We start from the raw sequence: 20,189 nt of genomic DNA on the forward strand, positions 1-20,189 counted from the left end.
TGTATTTCTATAAGTGGGGTAAAACTATGGAATAATTTAAGTGTAGACATAAAAAATAGTAATAGAATTGATGAGTTTAAACATAAATATAAAGGTATGTGTCAATCAAGATATATGCAAGAACAGGCTTAATGATTAATTAGATGGAACATTGTGGGTGTGGTGTATGAATGTTAACACTTTGTAATAATTCTTTAGTATATTACTTGTGTGGTGTAGAAGATAATTATTTAAGAATGTAATTATGTAAGAATGTTAACATTCTGTTATAATTTTTTTAGTATATTACTTGTGTGGTGTGGAAGAGAATTATTTATGTAGAGATACTGCTTGCAAACCAATGATGGTAAGATGATGTCATGGGGTAGGACTGGATAAGTCTGACTTCTTCCTACTCCATTCAAGCATGTTCTAAGTATAAGAAAATTGATTTTGGATTAGCATTTGTTGGATATGTGTAAAATTACGTGTGTTGACATATCAACTGTCTTTACATGCTTGAAAGAATAAATCAAATCAAATCAAAATCAAATCAAGGTCATTCTAAACCACCCCTCCATTCTCATTTCATTGATTTGACTCCAGCTTTGCTGACACCTAATTTCAGGTGATATTTAGTGATGCCAGAAGCCTGGTGTTGCCATTACTTTTTCCACCATCACTGTGTATGTTTAATGGGGTGTATTCAAAAAAAGTCATGAAAGACTCAAACTAACCCTTCATGACTGTGCTTTATCAGCTTAGAAATATTAGTTGATTGTGACTTTGGTGAAGATCATATTTCATGAACAATTTATGCAGAAAATCAGGAAACTGCAAACAGTGCCATTACTTTTTCTTGCAACTATACATTTCATCAGTCAAGCACCTTAAACTTATTTTAATAATTCATCTGTTTACAGACATAAATCAACAGTTAGGCATTGTGAGAAATGTGCTTATTTGCTTTTTTGATGAAAATTAGAAGAAAAGACTTACCATTCCCATGTCTGTGGAATGTTAGCTTAGGAAGAAAACAGCTAATCTGGCTGTGTCAAAAACATAAGATTTGTCTACCAGCACTTCTGACAACTACAGAATGTCACAGCTTCTGGCCAGATAATAGTCCAGGTCATAACCTCCTATAAGCAGGATTTGTAGTTTTTACACTTTTCGTAAATACAGAAGCCAAATCATATTAATAGCAAGGATCAAAGGAGCTACAGCTTAGCTAGTCATGTCTTTATGCTAGGCCATTAACTGTCACGTCATATGTATCTGACAGATATAAGAGTGGTATCCATCTTCTCATGTAACTCTGCAAAAAAGTGAATAAGTATGATTCACAAATGTCAAACTATTACTATAAAATTGGCTTTCTTTTAATTTATAATGCAGCCCAGCAGCAGGATGTTTTCTAAGGCACAGTGAGTAAAATAAGTTAATAAATATATATATAGTTTTTTTAACCGAACAATAAGAAACCCATGGTGTTTCTACCTCCAAACATTTTGCTAGTTATGAAATGCTGTCAACATCACTGAAATACATAAAATGAAAACATGAATACTGAATGTAAATGTGTAATCACTTAATGTTTCTGTGCTATTTTACTTACTGTAACAATAAACACAACCACAGTCCAACATGAAAAGTTCTTCACAACTTTAAAAATAGTAACATTTCTGGTATCTGCACAATTCCAGACACCCCTCAGAAACACTGCCGTTCATCTGGAGTCTGAATTTGATGAATATACAGGCCCACGAGTTACTGTATGTGCTATAAGGTGTTTTTTCTCCTCACTGCTTGATAAGTCTGTATGAGAGCTGATGCTTTCTCTCCACTGCTTTGGAGGAGCTGATCATCCTGTTGTGATGGAGACTGCTTCCTGTTAAATCAGTATATTCTACAACGTCATGTCAGGCCAGCAGTCTTTTTTAACCCTCTGGGGGGGGCCTTTTTGATTCAAACAGGGCAGCAGATGAGGAAGGGAGGATGGATGTAGGGTAAATCCATCTTCCACTAGAAAGGCAGTTTCAGGTTCAGCATGCAGACACAGGGAGTCCAAATGCAGCAAGTTGAACCAAAACAAAAGGAGCAAGAACAGATGAAACTTGCACGTTGTGGACAACTGGACACCAGTGTTGTGCTTGGGCATAGGAACAGGATGTAGGCTAGGCAGTTGATCGTATGGATAGGGAGGACCTAAAAGGCCCAACTAACCCTCATCTTCACTTTCTTCTTCCAGAGCCTCCTCAAGCACACTTTCTGGTAGCCTGAAGCATTCCTCAAAGAAGTTCACCAGGGACTGGCTGAGGTATTGCCTTGTTACTTCACTGTGAATGAAGTGGCCTTCATCTGGGTAGATCTGAGACACAGAGAATAAGGCAAGCACATAAGAAGGATGCTGCCTTTGACTACACATTTTTTTCACAATGATACTGTTCTGCATGTTCTTTGAAGTAATGCCTCTATGTCGCACAAAAATGAGGGTCAAAATACACAACTCTGTGCAAAAACTCACTTCCAAGTTGGCTGAGGCTCAAATTCAGCTTCTGTTGTCGCATTAATGCTAATTGGAGTTGGTATGTTTCAAAGTTACAATATATTTTAGGCATTTGATTCTTTTTGTCTCCCAGGATAGTACCATGCTGGGCTGTGGCGGAGGGATATGTTGTAGTAGTCATGTGTAAGTTTGTTGCTGTTGGTCAGTGTTTACTATTCAGGTTGTGCTCAGAGTTGAAGTGGAAACAAGTTCGTACCTGACAGATTTGATAGCTGGACATTTTTGCAGTTTGTGAATTTAGGACACCAGTAAAAAGCTCTTGTGTTTGGATTATACAAGGCCAGTCATTTTCTATATTAGCAGTGTTTTCAACACACAAACACTAAAGCCAACAATGATTTGCCTCTACTTGTGATTAAGCTCTGTCATTCCTGGATTATCTTATTTGTCAGTGCCACAGACCTCCATTGATGTCCAAAAACAAATCAGGGAAATACCGACCTTGTCCTTTAACTGAATTTTAGCAGGTGAGTACAGAGCAGACATCAGTAATGGCACTTATGCTGGGCTGTGGACAGAGAGCAGCAGCCTGGCTCTGGCCATGCTTTGAGCCATGGGGGCAGCTGTGGCTCAGGAGCGGGTACATGTGAGGATACAGGACATGGTTATGTTTCTGATTTGTATTTTTTTTTTATTACAGAGGAGAGAGAAAGGAGGTGAACGACATGGCCAACTCTGAGCCAGCGACTCTGCAACTCATGGCCAGCACCTTAACCCCAAGGCTACCAGGAAGAAATCTGTAGTCAAAGGTAGAGGCTTTTCTCATGATTATTACACAGTGTGCCTTAAATATTTGGATTTTTCTTAAAACAATACTGACGTTCCCATTTGTATGAGTATATGTCTGAGTCACTGACTTCTGTTCTCCACGCTGTAAGAAATGACTGACAAAATACATGTGTGTTGTGTAATGTGTAAAATGTGGTCCAAAGTTCATATGAAGCTTCAGCTGTCCCACTCAGCTAATTTGAGTTGGTATGTTTCGAACTTCCAATCTATTTTAGACAAATTCAATCCTTTTTGTTTCCCAGGTAGTTCCTCGCCGAGCTGTGGCGCAGGGATAGTCGTGTGTAGGTTTGTTGTTGTTAGCCAGTGTTTACTACTCAAGTTGTGCTCAGCGTTAACTTTGAAGCAAGTTTATACTTTTTCATCGCCAGAATATTTGTACAGTTTGTGGTTTTGGGGCACCAGTAAAACCTGCTGTTACATTAACTGCGATCTATACTCACGTACAGTTGGGAACATCAATCTTGTTTCAACACCAACTTGAAAATCCTGTGCCTATCCTTTAAAAAACTGGATGTAAAATTGCAGTTGTGGTCACATATTTAATTTAATGCCTACTGTATGCACGTTCTTTGGGTTAGTACGTTTGATGTAACGAGGAAGTACAGTACTCTCACCAGCCAATCTGTAGTGGAGGATAGAGCCAAAGCTAAAAGACATTCACTTTAAAATGAAATAAAAAGCAATTATTATTATTCACAGATTATTTTTGCATGGGAGTTGAATTTCTGAATTGAAAGTTTAACAATTTGTATGTTTACCCATGACCTAAAATCTGTTAAGGCTACTCAAGCAACCAGCTTACTGCATGTATGCATGGTAACCTGTCCGCTGGTCAGTCAGGAGCGCTGACGAACAGTGCATTGCTGCTGCAGTACGTCACATTTTAATTGGAATTGTCCTGGAGTTAATGCAGGACTCCCAAGAAGGTCTCATAATCTCATTATGTGAAATTAATGCAGTGTGATGGGCTAATCCTCTGTTCTGCTCTGGAATCAAGAAGCTCCCAAAGGTTTAAGAATAACTGAACCAGAGAAAGAACGAACCACAAAAACTGGATTAGCAGCTGCTGCAACTACAAAGGCAGATAAGTAAAACCACATACCTGTAAGGAATAGTTGGCCTTTTCATTGATGAGCTGGGAGATTAATTTTGCTGTATGTTGGAAATGGACTTTTTCTAAGAAGAGAGAACAAGACAGATGTCAAAATACCAGAAATGTTCATTTTCTTTTTTTGCTATAGTTCTTGACTTACCATCAGCTGTTGGATGGACAATAAGAAACTTCTTATCTATGAACTCAGATGCTCTGTGAGCTAAATTTGCCATCTAAGGAGTAATACCATATACAGCAGCAAATTAGATCAATTTGATACTATAATAATGATCACAAATGTAAGAAATGTTGTCAGATCATACCGCATATGGCCTTGGATCAGGTTTAGGCACTCCGAGATACCTCTCTGAAAATGCAGAGGCTGGAGGGGAAAAAAGTTTTAATTAATAACTGCTTAGATATAAAAAACAAATGAAAACTTCACATCAGTAGCAAGATTGGTGCATTATTTCTGTCTTGTTCTCTGGCCATTTTAAAGGATAAAGCATGATTTTTTCTTCTCCATATTCAAATATATCCTGGTCTCGAATCTATTGCAGACCTACTTCATTTGCAATTCTGAACTTATACAGTGTCATGACACGTCTTTCACCCCCTCTGGCAAAGCGAGAGAAATCAAATAGATGGGAAATCAGTCTCACTGCGACACCCAGTTCCTCCTTAATTTGCAGTTTCCTGACTCAGTGCGCCTACAGCTATCAGAGCGCAGACTCTCGTTCTCCCGTTGTCACTTTCCTGAGGCACACAGTTCTACATTTCACACATTTTATTCCATTGGTAGCTGAGGTGAGGCTGGCGTGGTTAACTTTGTCTGGCACTGCTATGATTGCATTCTAGATCTATCAGCACCATCATGCTGTCAAGGTGAACAATCTCAGGATATTTACCTTCTAACACAAAGTACACACATTCCATGTATAGAACAGGGGGAAAGGTGCCAGATTTGCAATGTCTGACTTTCATTTTCCTTTTAAATTCTGTGTGACAGCACTGCCACAGCCTGAAAGATGCTGCACAGATACTATATTTGCTTACTACATACAGCAAACAAGCACAGCTTACCATATAATTCAAAGTCAGTAATGGGTGACAGGACAGCGCCACATTTCACAGGAGACCCCTCACCACTGACCAACAGGCTGGTCACATAGCCTCCATACACCTGAGACACAGAAAAATGCACGTTATCACAGATGGCTTCTCAAGCTGAGACCACTGCTGTTCAACAACAGCATACATGAAGCTTTTTAGCTACAAACTGAGACTAATCTTACCTTTCCAAAAGCACCAACTCTTGTTTTGTCGATGTAGGGATATTTCAAAATAAAGCTTCAAAAGACAAACATTGGTTCTGGTTAGAAAATATTTACATACAAGGTGTTTTTAGCAGTAATGTTCACAAGGAACTTAAAGGGTTTTACCATTATAGGAATCTACTGACATGTGTCACGCTGAGTAACAGGTAGTTAATTATGTTATAAGGTAGCTAACCAACTGCAATATTAAGTACTGTATATTTTGATGCTAATACGTTTGTACTTCACTTTCACTTAAGTAACATATTTAATGCAAGACTATTACTTGTAACAGATATTTTTACACTGATATTTCTACTTTTACTTAAGCAAAGAATCTGAGTACTTCTTCCAACACTAGTAAACACAGATAAGAACCTGCAATTTAATTGAATTTTTAGCAACATACGCTGTTCCTAAACATTAGAAATGTCAAGACTGATTGGGATCAGGACTGAATGTGGTGAGATGATGCTATGTACAGCAGCCATTTTGCATATTCCAGTAGCTTTTAAGGCTTTAAGACGAGATGAAAACGGTTCTGCTCCACATACTTGAGTGCATCCCTCTGATCCTGTTCCTCGAACACGCCCAGTTTCTTGTGGATCCGGTGCAGCAGGCTCGTGCCCTGGAAGCTGCTGCCTCGTCCGTCACAGCGCATCACAATTACATCAAAGCTGCTCACCAGCACTGTGGCCCAATCCAGGTGAAACTGTTCTGACACCATCTGGCCACCAGGTGTCCCGTCCCTGCACACAAACAAGCACAGCAGAGCAATCAGTACAATCAGCTGCAAAAGTTGCCTTTTTTCTTATATTAAAATTAAAATAATAAGATAAATTATGATCTTGTGTCAGTATGAGACAGCTGTCAGTAAATAATATTATGCAGTTTTTTGTCTGAACATTTCTTGAAACATATTTGGCATCTGTGAGCTGACACTAAGCTACATTGTGCAGGATTCTTAGAATAAAACCTAAGGTTGGAAGGTTTATTTTATTCTAAAGCTAACATGGCACAGTGCTTGGTCATTGACAGCAAGTCATGAGCTCTTCTGTAGGATTAAAAAGTCAGCATGCAGCAAATTATGAGTTTGGTCCCTCTGAAATGTTAAGGCACAGCACAAATGGTGAAGAGTCAAGATTTTAGCTGTAGCATAAAAGGAAAGGATGCTAATGAAAGAATTCAGAGGTTCAGTTCCCTTCTTCTTAGTGTAATTATTATCCAGCTAGAGCAAAGGATAAATCTGCATGTCTTTGAGTTTGAGTAATATGCCAGAGTAGAACCCTGGACAGCCACTGGACAGAAGTGTTGACATAAGTCGGCATTAATGCAAACTTTTTCAATGTGTGCGTGAAAACAAGCTCATACATACACAAGCAGGAGCAGCGGGTAGTGTGAGGTCTCCACAAAGCCAGCGGGTCTGAGGATTTGCATTGACAAAGCTGTAACGCAGACACAAACACAATGTGCATTCCTTAAGTATATGCATGTCCTCTGCAGAGTAATGGACTTGTATCATATTATGTGCATCTAAAAAAAAAGCATTATAGAAGTTTGGATGTTACAGTTAAATTAATTATTCACAAAACCACATGGACTTTAATTAATTAGAGTGAATGAACTGTGAAGTGTGTGAAAATTAAGTATCACTCAAGTTGTAACAGTGGTGGCAGGCTAACTCATGTGCTTTATGATTCAATCCTAATTAAAACATCAAAGTCTACCATATTGTGCAGTTTTGCATTGGCTTTGCATTTTAATGTCTACTGTACTGTGTACATACTGTAGTCATCCATGTTCATCTCCTTGTACTCCACTGTGGGCATCTGCATGGAGTTGATCTTCAGCCTCAGGTCGTCATTGCTCTCCAGTCTATATACTTCCACAATACCTGTGGGCAGCACATGATTGGTCAATAAAATTGGACTCGGGTAAAACAAAGTCAAATATTTAGAGCTATGCTTGATATAATAACACAGTTACACACAATATCAGAACCTCTCCTCCTACAACAAAGACAAACCAGAAAAAAACAGGCAAACTGCAGCCGGTAGAGACCCGGATTCTCTAAAAGCAAACTTTATGCCTTGAGAGGTTTTCCTGAAAAGAGAGCCAGCTGTACATAAAGCTACAGTATATTATATAAAGTAGCGCTAGCATGAAACTCCAAATCACTCTGCTCTGCCCGGCACTCCCTCTCCCTGCTCTGCTACGATCTGCTACATTCTGCCCAGATATTTGTCATGATGAAATTACAAGAAATCAGAATGCAACAAAAGTTTTTGATCAAGCAGAAATAATTGAAAATCTGACTGGTCAGAGGTCAGTTCCACTCAAAACATTTTAGAAGCTAATATCTCTGCACTGCTGCCAGTGCTGGTCAATGAGTCTGGGTCACAGGAGGCTTTGACAGCACCTTGCCACATGAAGACGAGCTCTGGAGCAGATTTCTACAACAAAATATATTTGAAAAACTTGCATACTATAGATTTAATCAACAACCACAACTGGTTTGTGCAACACAACCTGAGGTTGCCATGACTGCTTAAGTCAAAAGGTGAACAAGCAAATCTATGTTGACAGTGGTTTGTGTAAACAATCAGAAGACTGCATCTAGCAGAGAGATCAATAGCTGGCAGGACTGCATCTACTGAGGAACTCAGATCAAACCTGCCAGCCTGGTGGAGGAAAACTTCAATTACACCTGGAAATAGAAGAGCTCTGAGTAGGGTAATGACTGTGGCTGTAGACAACAGTAGCTGTTTCCGTATGCATTCGTTTATGGGCTAATGTTCATACCACTTTGATATCAAGAGCTGCCAGTGTTATTTCACCTGTAATGGCCTTACATCCTTTTAAAATTGAAAAGCAGTAAAACAGTTATTTTTACTGGCCATTCTACAGGTGGGGCTCTAGGGATGCCAGTCATTCTGGACTGTCGTCCAGAATGAAATGTCTTGACAAGTATTTGATGGATCGCCATGAAGTTTGGTTGAAATATTAATGCTGCCTCCAGGATGATTTGTAATCATCTCACACCCTCATCAGGTGAAACTTTGTCCTCTGCTTTAATATCTGTAAAACATTCCCATTAATATCAGCTGGTTCAGGCTCTAACAGATTTGTTGGATGTTTTGTTTCCACAGTACATATTACATACACAGTATTACTCAATGGTACTGTGTTGAATTTAACAGGAAAATAAAATTGTCTCCTACACATTACTACCGACAAAAGAGCTTAACATTTTGAGAAGCTTGACTTTGACAGGGTTGATTCACTAACATAAGGATTAACTTTTGAAACAAGACATAAAATAGGTATGTTGCCATGACTGATCTGGGATCATGTGAAATCATCAAGAAAATCATTGAACTAACTTGTTAATCCATGTACAAAGAACAGGCCCCGGGTCTCCCTGTGTCAACCTGTTTTGGACTCAGCTTCCTGTTTCCCCTTGACTGTTTGCCATATGTCTTCCTGTGTGTTATCAACCTCGATTTGGAGTTTAACTTTACCTCCTGTTTTTCTCTGTAGTTCATCTCATTTAGTTGTTTTTTCACAATAAACTTCTCTGCAATCTGTCTGCATATTGCATCTGCACTTGGGCTCTTTCTCTCCATTTGCCATTTCCTGATTGGAAGCGTGACAATTCTCCTAGATTCTTCTTATTAAAGATTATGGCATCCTGGTTGCACTGCTATGACAATACTTTGCATATTTTCTGAATATCAACCATGTTGATTTCAGTCTAATTTTAGGCCTGTTGGGATAGAAATATCTTTTAAAAATCAGACAACTCACCAGTTTGGCAGATAAAAATTTGGCAAACACTGCTGCACGGCTGAACACATCAAATAATCTACTACAGTCAAGGCTTCCCCAGTGGTAAATGAAGAAGCTGACTGGCGCACACACACTGTAGTAATCAAATTACAGTATGCTGATACTGATACTGGGCAGGCCATAATTTAATGAGGATATCTATTGTGAGGACTAATGTGATTACTGTCATCATACTGGAGTTGGCTCAAAGACAGTGACTCAGTGGTCATTCTGTGCTGCAATGGAAACAAGTCTAACTGCTTTTGACAAGGTCATTTTCAATGTTGCTATAATGCAGTTAGGTACAGGGTCCATTTTAATTTCTTTAACAAAATTCTGAGCCTTGTAAATGCAAATCTGTGATTTAGTTTAATGGAATACTCACTTTCTCTGTCCTGCGCCTCACTCTGGGCATCTCTCTGTGTCTTATAAATGGCCACAAATGGGATATCTGGGCCTGAGGAGAAAATGGAAGTTTAAAAACTTGGGTACAAACATATTACAAGACCTCCACACACATATACAGTATATATAGTTTCATATTCATATCGTTCCGGGTTTTGTTTTTATGAAACTACCATTGTGACATACAGGTGCACAGCTATAATTAGTTCTTGAGTAAAGTCTGAATTCATCAAACACACATAATGTCAAGTAAAAACTAGAGAGAATTATCCCAGATCTTTTGTCTTTCACATGCAGAGGAAACTCTTTGCTAGGTTGATTGATGTAATGCAGTAGCTTTTCCATATCGAGGCTACAAACAAAGGCAGGGTCCCTCCAGCTTAGCCCAAAAACCTCAAAAACAGAGGGGCGAGGGACAGCAAAAGAAAAGACTGATGCCCTTAAGCAAACTGGGAGCACCGCACATGAGCATCAGTGTCACTATGCTTTTTTCTAATAAGAATTCCTACAGCCCTCTGAAGTGAGGAGGACAAATACAAATGGGTGATCTGCAGTTTCTAAAGGGGTGATAAAAAAAGATAAAATTGCTTTCCCATTTGAAGAAGCCCAGTTGGATGAGCGGACTCTCCATTTGGTGGAACCTTTTTAATCATGGTTATTAAAGAGCTTTTGAATGAGTAACTTGACAGGCTGTGAGAATAATAATTAATTATCCACCCTTCTGATTCATGGTGTGCTGTTATAAAAGTAGCAGGTGTGCTTGGGTACACCTTCATTGACCTTGCGCCAAAGGACTGCTCTACTGCACTGTTAAAATAGAACCCCATGTGTCTACATACACTAATTGTACCTTGAAGAGAAAGACAGAATGGGCACAGTCCAAGATTCTGTTACCTACCTTGGCACCTGAGCAGGAAGTAGCTCACATTGTGACTGAAGGAGCCATCGATGTAGCCACAGCTGGTGGCCAAGGCACATGATAGACATCGGCGGTTGAAAGAACCAAATGTGTCTGCACTATGGAAACAAAGAAAGGTCACTGAACTTTTTACAGAAGCTTTTAACTGAAGGAGCAAAACTGTGCACTTCATCTTTCAAGTCACTATAGAGATACTATTACCTGTACAGATGCCTTCGCTTTGGTCCGTCTTCAGTGCTCAAAAAGTATCTGTATAAACAAAAGAGACAAACCAAGAGAGAACCCCCAAAAAATTAGCAACTGAATTTCATGTATCCTATAGTATACTATAATGTATAGCTCTAAGCTTGCCCTAAGTACTCAATGAGATATAATAAATGTTTCATAAATGAATAATGGAGGTGAAAGAGGTGATGAATCCTTTGATAACAGAAGAAGGCCAAATCACTGGTGAAGAAGACTGTGGGTGGGGGAGTGTTTCAAGTTAACAATGTGAACAAAAGATGCATTTCTATATATGCATGCAGGTGTGTAGATGTGTGATCACGTTGGTCATATCACTGCTGTATTGTGGCCAGAAATGTGGGTGTGAAATGATCTGGCTGTGATGGGGATGAATCACAGCACTCACGGGCCCAACAGTGACATGGGGCGTTTTTACACCGAACGCATTTAGAGCAGTTTGAGCTGGAAGAAAAACACGAGGCTCACCACAACAGAAAACTATAGTGTTATTTTTCTGCTGTGAGTGAGGCGGTGGTGCTGCTGCTGGTGTGTGGGCGCTCACATCAGCTGGCTGTCCTCATTGTAGGCCAGGACTTTGGTGACATCCCAGTCTCCTGAGGTGATGGACTGCAGTGTGTCTGTGCTGGTGTTGGGCTTCAGGTGTAGACAAGTAAACAGAAAAAGAGAAGAATGTGAAATGCAGAACTGATTTGAAGATTTTATCCATCTTTTTTTTTTTAATTCTTAATCATACTGTACACAGAACTATTATTGAACCTGGGAGATGGACATGGAGATGTGGTAGAACTTGCCCCTTCCACCCTGAGGAATGGCTCGGGTGAAGAAAACCTTCAAACCATCTTTGGAAAACAGCGGCCTCTCATTCTGATGAGAGAAGATAATGAAAGGCATTGACTTAAACTATAACGAACACAAAAAACAAACAAAGCGAAGAACAATATAAATCCGAGTATACTGTACCTCACATGTGTCAGTATTCTCACCTGTCTGTGCAGCCATCCTGCACTTTCATCCTCATGTTTCTGAAACAAACAGGCTGGTTTCAGTTGGTACCGTTGATACACACAGCACATTTACCATACACAATGGTAAATTAACTAACCTTAGTGCAGACTCCTGTTGTAGCTTCACACAGTGTGAGTATAGAGATGTTCTGGGCCCTGTTAAGCCAGCTGATGGCCAGTTTGGTGGTGGTGGCCCATTTCACCATGGTCACATAGTATTCACTAACGAACAGAGGGATTATCAAATAACTTTACTTACATTTCATGGTCTGTGAATCAGCACTGTCAGTGGGTAAATGACAAAAATATTAGAAAAGCATGTACTAGTTATAAGCAAATCGATATTGGATTGTGTGTAAAAATGTGTGTTGTTATATCAAGTGTTTTATATGCTTGAAAGAATAAATCAAATCAAATCAAATCAAAATGAGACAATGACTCAGAAAAGTAACTAAGTGCTTCTAACTGCACCACAGGTCTGAGCAGAGAGACACTGGGCACACTTCACCTGATCCTGGGATCTTCAGGTCTCCTCATCTCAATGGTGTGAAGAGGGCCGTTAAGGTTCACCACATACAGAGTGACGACTGGGTTCTCCTCACCCACCTGAGCAGAGAAAATGTGCTTAATGAGTTCAAACAGTACATCTACAATTTCATGAAATACACAACCTGTTACCTACTGTTAAATCAATACATCTTAACAAAAATGCTTTTTATAAATGTTTAGAACTTGATGACTCTGCTAAATATAATGGGGGAAAAGTCAGTCAAGGGATAAAACGTGCACCTTAGGGTAGTGGTACTCTCTCCCCACAGGGTAGGGCATGCCTGTGAACATCGGCAGCTCCATCCTAGGCACCAGGGTGTCGTTGATGGTGGCATATGCTAACCTGGCACCATCTGGAGACCACCAATGGGCGATGTAGGACTGGAAAATCTCCTCTGGAACAGTCAGCGCAAAATACCCATCAATCATAATGACACTGAATAAAAATCTCAAACAGCAAAGACAAGTTAATTACATGGCTGCGGGCCAACAGCATCCTACTGCTGCTTCCTGTCACGGTTAGACATTAACAGGGGTTCTAGGGAAAATGTTTAAAGTAAAAAAAAATAAAATAAAGTGCTGTATCAGTAGTAGCACTCCTTATACTGAATGTCTCAGTGTTCACAGAAACTCATTAAGTTAAATTAAATGCTGACTCATACAGGATTTATGGATGTAAAGTTGAGCAGTTATTGCATACGTGTACAGTAGGTAGTCTGAATAACGCGAAGTGCCAGAAACCTGACAAATTCATCACAATAATCCAATAATCTATTTAAGAAAAATGACAAATGAATAATAATAGAACTGCCCCCTAAATAAGACTAAAAAGCCCCTAAAAATTAAGGTTAGTGGTAAGAAAATCAAGTTCCTCTCTGCCCTATACACTGCGCTAACTCCTGCCTGACCTGCTTGCTATATTTGGACCAAGTAAATTTACAACAAATACATTTGCTCTCCAACTAAAGAAGACAAGTTAGCAGAGCTCTCTCAGTTTGAAACAAATCAGTTTAAGATTCTAATTTATCAGGACTCTCTCTCTTTTGTTGAAGTAGCAGATGAGTTTGGTTTGCTGGCACAATTTGATTCAGTCCTTGAATTACTGATCAGTTAAGTTTCAAAGTCGTACCAACTAATAACTTATCTATGCCAAAGAATATCAGCAATTAGTGGTTATGGTTTAGTCTCCTGGAAATTCCGGAAAAGTTTAGGCACAGTCCACATGAGGTATTAAAACAAATCTGTGTGTACTTTATGCGTGTATAGCATTTTAAGCAGGAACTACACTTTATATTTCAGAAGTGTGGCGTGCTGCAGTGGGCTCCCTTGAGGCTCTCTGTGTGCAGGTGTGTGTGTATAAAACTATGTAGCAACCACACACAGACATTTGCAAAGAGAAAATAATTGGGGACAAGCAGTCTAGGTCCTCCGTTCTGCCGTTACACACAAGCACCCCTGTCAACACAGTGACTTATTAAGAATTTATGCAAATAACAGCTCACTGAGGAAACTTTTTGACAACATAAAGCATGGCCGTGACATTCTACTTCCTAATTAAGTCTGTGGCAATGACACACAGCAGAGACAGACAGCAGAGAAACAGTTCAACCTGCTGTTATAGCCTACATTTATAACATATATCAACACAACCTTTGCAAATGAAATTTCATTACTTGCTGCTGGTCTGTGGTACTGGACACTGAGTTTGGAGAATTATCAGCCATCAACTATCAATCAGCATTTTGAATAACTGTGCTTGATATGCAGCATCGTTTCCTCTGCAATAGTAGTTCTGCCTGTAGAGTCTGTCCACTGCTAAACTAATTATAGCGCCAGCCATCTCTATGTCAGTAACATGCGAGAGAAATAGAGTCGAATTAGTCTTTACTCTCCAGGCCCGCTTGGTGTGTCACCTGCACCCAGCTGGCAGAGAGGCCCGACAGTAAACAGAGCAGAGCAGCAACAAATAAAGAATAAAACTGTTTTCCCGCATGGTCGGTTCTGCTGTTGTCTGCTGACTTCACCAGTGGGTTCTTTAAAAGCTTCCCATGCACAGTGGAGCTGTCAGAGCTGCTTGGCTGGGGCCGCACAGTCACCTTGGCTAGTCAAGGAGAAAGTAGCTCGAGGTTTCCTGATACGTGTGTGACAACAAAAGAAAGTGAGAATAAAAGAGGAAGCAGTGAGCGCAGTGAGATCAAGGAGTGTAAGTGAACCACTTTTGATGAGATAACTATAAGACTGTGTCCCTTTGTGATGATTGAAGGCTGCTCCTCATTACTACATAGTAATTATTCATGTATTAATGCATGAGATAGCACGAGTCAAATGGTCATGGGAAATAATGAGTGCAAAGTGACAGACTCATCAAAACTGAACTAATGAGGAAAATAAAAAACATCCCAGGTGACTGCAAAAACACACCCTGGGGATATTAGTCGTATGGTGCCATTATATCACTTAAAGTGATCAAGTCGAGTGTTAATTTAGAAAAAATGGTCACATGCTTCCAGCAGAGGGCACAAGTGTCGCATGCTAAAACTACAAAGCAGTGTAGTGCAGATAGAAATGCAGTTTTTATTCTTCGCTCTTAGTGTCTAGTGAAGAATTTTAGCCCACTCCAACTGCTTTTCTTGTGTGTTCTTATATTTATAGCCTGTAGTACATATTAACAATCAGAGGTGACATTAGCATCAATCCTGCTGTCACCTTTAGCAGCAGGCACAGGACAAAACTCTTTCCATATCGTACAATCAAAAGGAGCTGCTAAAAACAAACCCAGACAGTTAAATAGAATTAGTTCACAGATTAATTATTAATATTAACTAAATATTAAGAAATCTGTTTTGTCTTAAGGAAATACATGAGGTTATCTGTAAATGAAAACTATCACCATAACTTGTTGGCAAAAGATAACCAAGACACTAATACAGATAATGTATTGTATTAGATTAAGGACAAAACTAAATAAAATATAAAAAAAAAACATCCTGGACCTATTATTGGTCTGCTAACTAATTGTGAACCACTGTAACTAAACAGACATGGCAGTGCAAAAATCAGATAATCTCCGAGATGGAAAAGTTTGCTTGAGTTGAAAACTGACAGCAGGGACACATCCTCTTCCTGGCTCGCTGACAAGCAGTCATCTAGTTTTCTACCCAGCATGCCAAAAAAAAAAACCTGTTACTATAAATGCCATAACATTACCACTATGCACACTGGAGTGACAGTGCAAGTGCTAATTAAGTATGAACAGACAAGGCAAGGCTTTACAATGTATACAAAGCCTCATTTACAGTTTGTGGCTCAGTCCAAAGATGGTGCAGGAAGAAAATGCTGTTACAATCTGCTGTTTTTGAAAATAAGAAATATTGGGAGGATTTAGCAACCATGGACACATTTCAACAATAGTCCCACAGATACATTTTCCTGAAAGTAAAAACATTTTTAACAGATTTTATTTTTCGATCTCCATCTCTTTTGCTATGCAGCTGTAACTTAAAAAAGCTTTCCTCCAATTCTACACCTCAGGTTCAGTTTACTCATCATATTGAGTCATACTCAGCCTTTGAACAGGAATAAAAAGATGGTTTTGTTCACCAGTAAGTTCAGTAGAACAGTTTCCAAACTGCATTCGCAACTAACTAAACCAACATTTTGATTCTCTTTATTAATCTTTCCCTTTCCAGCTCACAAGTGTTGATGACTGTATGTGGTTACTGAGTGCCCTGCGGGCTCTGACACAAACAGCCATAAACAGAAACAGCGCCATGAACAAACCTTTTGATGCAAACAGCCATCTAGCAAACATGTATGGGGCAAACATGACTCAAAACAAAGCAATGCCGGGTTTTTATCTCAATGCGCCAAAGCCCAATATACAGCTGTTTCCTCCGGCTGCTCCGCTCTGCAGGATGTGTCAGTATTAGTACAGCCTCAATAATCAGACAGCAAACAGACGACAGAACACTTGAGACTCTCCTGAGGCGTTTTGGACTATTACACACAGCAACGAGCTCTTAGCTGCGTCTTGTCTTTCTTAATTTGGCTTCTATTTTTTCTTCTTCTCTTATCTCTTTCCATCTCTCCTGCATGCATGCTACAAACACACACAACCATTTATGGATTAGCAATGCAAGCCAGAGGATATTCAAGCCTGGGGAGATCAGTTGCCAGCCTTTCACCCCTCAGCATCAAGTCTGATGCACAGCAACAGGCAGTGCTTGAGACCTCATTTCTCCTCAGTGGCAGTCTGAGCCTCTGTTTGACCTTGGCTCAGGTCATTAGCATGAAAACTGCTCTGCCTTGCAGTCTCACTGATGAATGTAAACATTACACAACCTGGCACGGCTTCTGAAGTCCCCTGCACATTGCAGCATCACCAGGAGTCGAGCGCCAAATCGATTTAGAGGCTTATAGATACATGTATTCAAAAGGAATTTATCATCAGGAGGAATGAAGAGGACCTTTAATTAGCAAAACAATAAAAAAATAAAAATAAAAATCAAGACATCATAAGCTGCTTGTAATGCATTTAGAACAACGATGTAAACACCCAAATATTACACCCAAATGTGACCCTTCCAAAACAAACCATGGGAATTATTCTGCTAGTACAACAGCTTCCACTCTTCTTGCACCAGATTTTTTTTTAACCTGGCTAATTTTTTTTTTTTAGTATATTACTTGTGTGGTGTAGAAGAGAATTATCTATGTAGAGATACTGCTTGCAAACCAATGATGGTAAGATAATGTCATGGGGTAGGACTGGATAAGTCTGACTTCTTCCTACTCCATTCAAGCATGTACTAGGTATAAGCAAATTGATATTGGATTAGCATTTGTTGGATATGTGTAAAATTATGGGTGTTGACATATCAACTGTCTTTACATGCTTGAAAGAATAAATCAAATCTAATCAAATCAAATCAAACAGGACTTGCTCCCTCAGTAGCATTAGTGAGATCCAGCACAGATGCTGGACAAGAAGGTCCGACTCAGAGTCTGTGTTCCACTTCATCCCGAACCTGCTTTTAGCCCTATCATTACTTTGTGATTTGCAACCCTTCCAACTGTTCTCAACTTCCCTTACTGATAAATGAGTTTGTCAAAACACCTCTGAGTTTAACACAGCACATTTCAAAACTGCTGTGACAGTATCTGAGTAGTTTCACCTTCCAGAAGGTGAGATTTAGTGCAGAACACAGTTCTTTTTATCTACCCTGTGTTATCATAATTCAGTAGTTATTTCAAGTTAACACACTTTCAAATACAGTGACTATCAGCAGCAAACATTGTCCTGTTAACTCAGGACAATAACATTTATCATAAAAAAAGGAGTGGAAGTATTTCAGTGTCGCATCTACTGACTTGTCACTATAAAGAAAATACAATTCTGTTGTCCTCTAATTCACTTTTATCTCGACATCATGAATATAATTCCATGTTTTATCTCTCAAAGTTTTATCTAGTCAGTAAATGAGTCTCAATTACCAGGCCTTCAGCAGCTCAGGAATAAAAGTCAGGGTGTCAGACACTGCAATACAGCACTGATTAATGTTTAACTGCATGAAACTGGATATAGTCCTTGGATATTCTACTTCTTCGTTTGAAGGATGGACCTGGGTTCAAATGTCAGGTTGGCTAATGTGGAGATAAAAGGAGCTGCGGGTTAACAGCATTAAATAAAAACAGGGGAGCCTTGTAAAAGAAACCCACACAGCTTCTGTCCTGATGCACTGGTGACCTCAGATAACCACAGTCTGAGCATTTAAATCCTTAGAGGCCTCCCAGGTGGTAGCCATTCACAATGTCAAAGAGATTTGTATTGTTTTATAGTGTTACTCAAGAATGAACAACTTGCTCTATATCAAAGGCTATCTGTGCTTCTATCTCTTTACCCAGGGGTCTTGTGTGCTCCCTCTTGCTCTGTTATTAAAACACTGTTCCACTGGAGCAGAGAGTACACCCACTGCAACAGACAGAAATTCATTAGCTGAAAGCTAACGCAGCGACTGTCCCGTTTTTTTTGTACTGTGAGGTGCATAGGTGAGCACTGATCTGTGGCACCACCGTGCCATCTGACTCAGAGTGTGAACAGCACTTCGCTGCTCCTGCATTAATGCAAACCAACTGAGGTAGAACATTAATTCATTTTCAGGGCAATGTAAAGCAGGGGGGAAATGGCATACTTTCTTTTAATTTAGCTCAATGAAATCAAGTGCTTTATGCCAGTAATACTAATGGTGCTGCAGATGATGGGTAGTCATACTATCTCATGTCTTTATTTGCTAATACACGTTCCTGCAGAGTATAATTATAGTAGCAGGATGGAGGGAGACGAAACTCTTGATATTGGTCACCACCATTTTGTCTGGGACAGTGGCTGATTCATTAATTAAAGGGTTAGTTCATCCAAATTAAATTTTCTCACTCCTGAAAGAATATAGCCAATTAGTTTTACTTTTCCTGATTTTAACATATCCGGTGCCGGGAGTTGTGCTTTTAACCATTGACTGTAAAAACAATGGACAGGCTAAGAGCTCCCAGAAGTGGAGCCACCAACACTCAATTTCCCTCTAGTGGCTGGGTGGCGAACGGGTAAAGTTGCAGAATGGGTAATAAACCGTGCCCGCTTCCTCCACGTTAGTGGATGGGACATGAGCCAACAAACAACTGAAGTACAATAAATATTTCCCAGAAGTCATTTCTGTGGTTTTTGGTCAATATTATCATGCAGATGTGCGTACAAATGGTCATTTTTGGCAAGTTTATTTTTAATAAGGTATTTGATGATATGAAAAAAGGTGCACTTTGGTTGATTTGACAGCTTTGATTGAAAGGTGGAAGTTACAGCAGCTACATGATAGAAACTTCATTGCAGACTCAAGGTCCAAACCTACAGGTTTACTCTAAAGAAGAATCATAGAAAGGTAGTTGTGCGTATTCCTGAAATTATGTACAGTACCTTTACTCTGATACCACCCCTACAGAAAACATCAGAGAAAACTGAAGTTAAAGGAGAAGACACTCTTGGAATAGACATATGGAAACATGAGAGACTTGACTTGGACTCAAAATTAATGGTTTGGGACTTGACTCAGACTCCCACCGCAAAGAGTTCAGAGTAGACTCAAACTTCCATTTCTTGACTCATGAACATCTCTTTTGTTAAGTTACAGGAGTGAGTCAGTTTGTGATGTGGGTGAGCTAACCATTGCTCATTTTAACTCTAAAGTTTTACCTTCATAGAGCCAGTCACAGAGCCCATTGAAGATAACGCCCTCCTTGCCAGTGGAAACCAAGCGAATGGAACGGCTCTCCACTGTAGACCGATAGTAGATGTTGTTCTCAAAAATAAAGATCTGCAAGAAGCACAACAAGAGGAAATCATCTTCAATCCAAATTCTGATATGCAAGATATGAAACTGGAAAATCCAGGAAAAGAGCTCATTAGTGACACTGAATATCTTATTGCGCTAAGGACTTTGAC

At 39.5% G+C, this 20,189-nt stretch overlaps 1 protein-coding gene across 5 annotated transcripts in view; it reads right to left on the bottom strand.

Annotated features, from left to right (window-relative positions):
• Positions 1-865: 865 nt before the first annotated feature.
• The window catches only part of dpp6a (dipeptidyl-peptidase 6a), a 163,665-nt gene continuing 144,341 nt past the window's right edge, over positions 866-20,189 (bottom strand). For all 5 annotated transcript variants that reach the window (XM_020602865.1, XM_020602845.1, XM_020602875.1 and 2 more), the window contains 19 exons: positions 19,941-20,061; positions 12,938-13,092; positions 12,657-12,754; positions 12,247-12,370; positions 12,128-12,166; positions 11,901-12,008; positions 11,686-11,777; positions 11,100-11,147; positions 10,878-10,996; positions 9,960-10,031; positions 7,533-7,640; positions 7,122-7,191; positions 6,301-6,495; positions 5,726-5,780; positions 5,514-5,613; positions 4,754-4,812; positions 4,591-4,663; positions 4,440-4,513; positions 866-2,350 (listed from right to left, as the gene is read on the bottom strand). In XM_020602865.1, the coding sequence (XP_020458521.1) occupies positions 2,201-2,350; positions 4,440-4,513; positions 4,591-4,663; positions 4,754-4,812; positions 5,514-5,613; positions 5,726-5,780; positions 6,301-6,495; positions 7,122-7,191; positions 7,533-7,640; positions 9,960-10,031; positions 10,878-10,996; positions 11,100-11,147; positions 11,686-11,777; positions 11,901-12,008; positions 12,128-12,166; positions 12,247-12,370; positions 12,657-12,754; positions 12,938-13,092; positions 19,941-20,061 (1,860 nt within the window). In that variant the 3' untranslated portion in view covers positions 866-2,200. The remainder of the gene's footprint in view (positions 2,351-4,439; positions 4,514-4,590; positions 4,664-4,753; positions 4,813-5,513; positions 5,614-5,725; positions 5,781-6,300; positions 6,496-7,121; positions 7,192-7,532; positions 7,641-9,959; positions 10,032-10,877; positions 10,997-11,099; positions 11,148-11,685; positions 11,778-11,900; positions 12,009-12,127; positions 12,167-12,246; positions 12,371-12,656; positions 12,755-12,937; positions 13,093-19,940; positions 20,062-20,189) is intronic.

This window comes from Monopterus albus, unplaced genomic scaffold (genome assembly GCF_001952655.1).
Source record: "Monopterus albus unplaced genomic scaffold, M_albus_1.0 scaffold3.1, whole genome shotgun sequence".
In the NCBI taxonomy this organism is placed as follows: domain Eukaryota; kingdom Metazoa; phylum Chordata; class Actinopteri; order Synbranchiformes; family Synbranchidae; genus Monopterus; species Monopterus albus.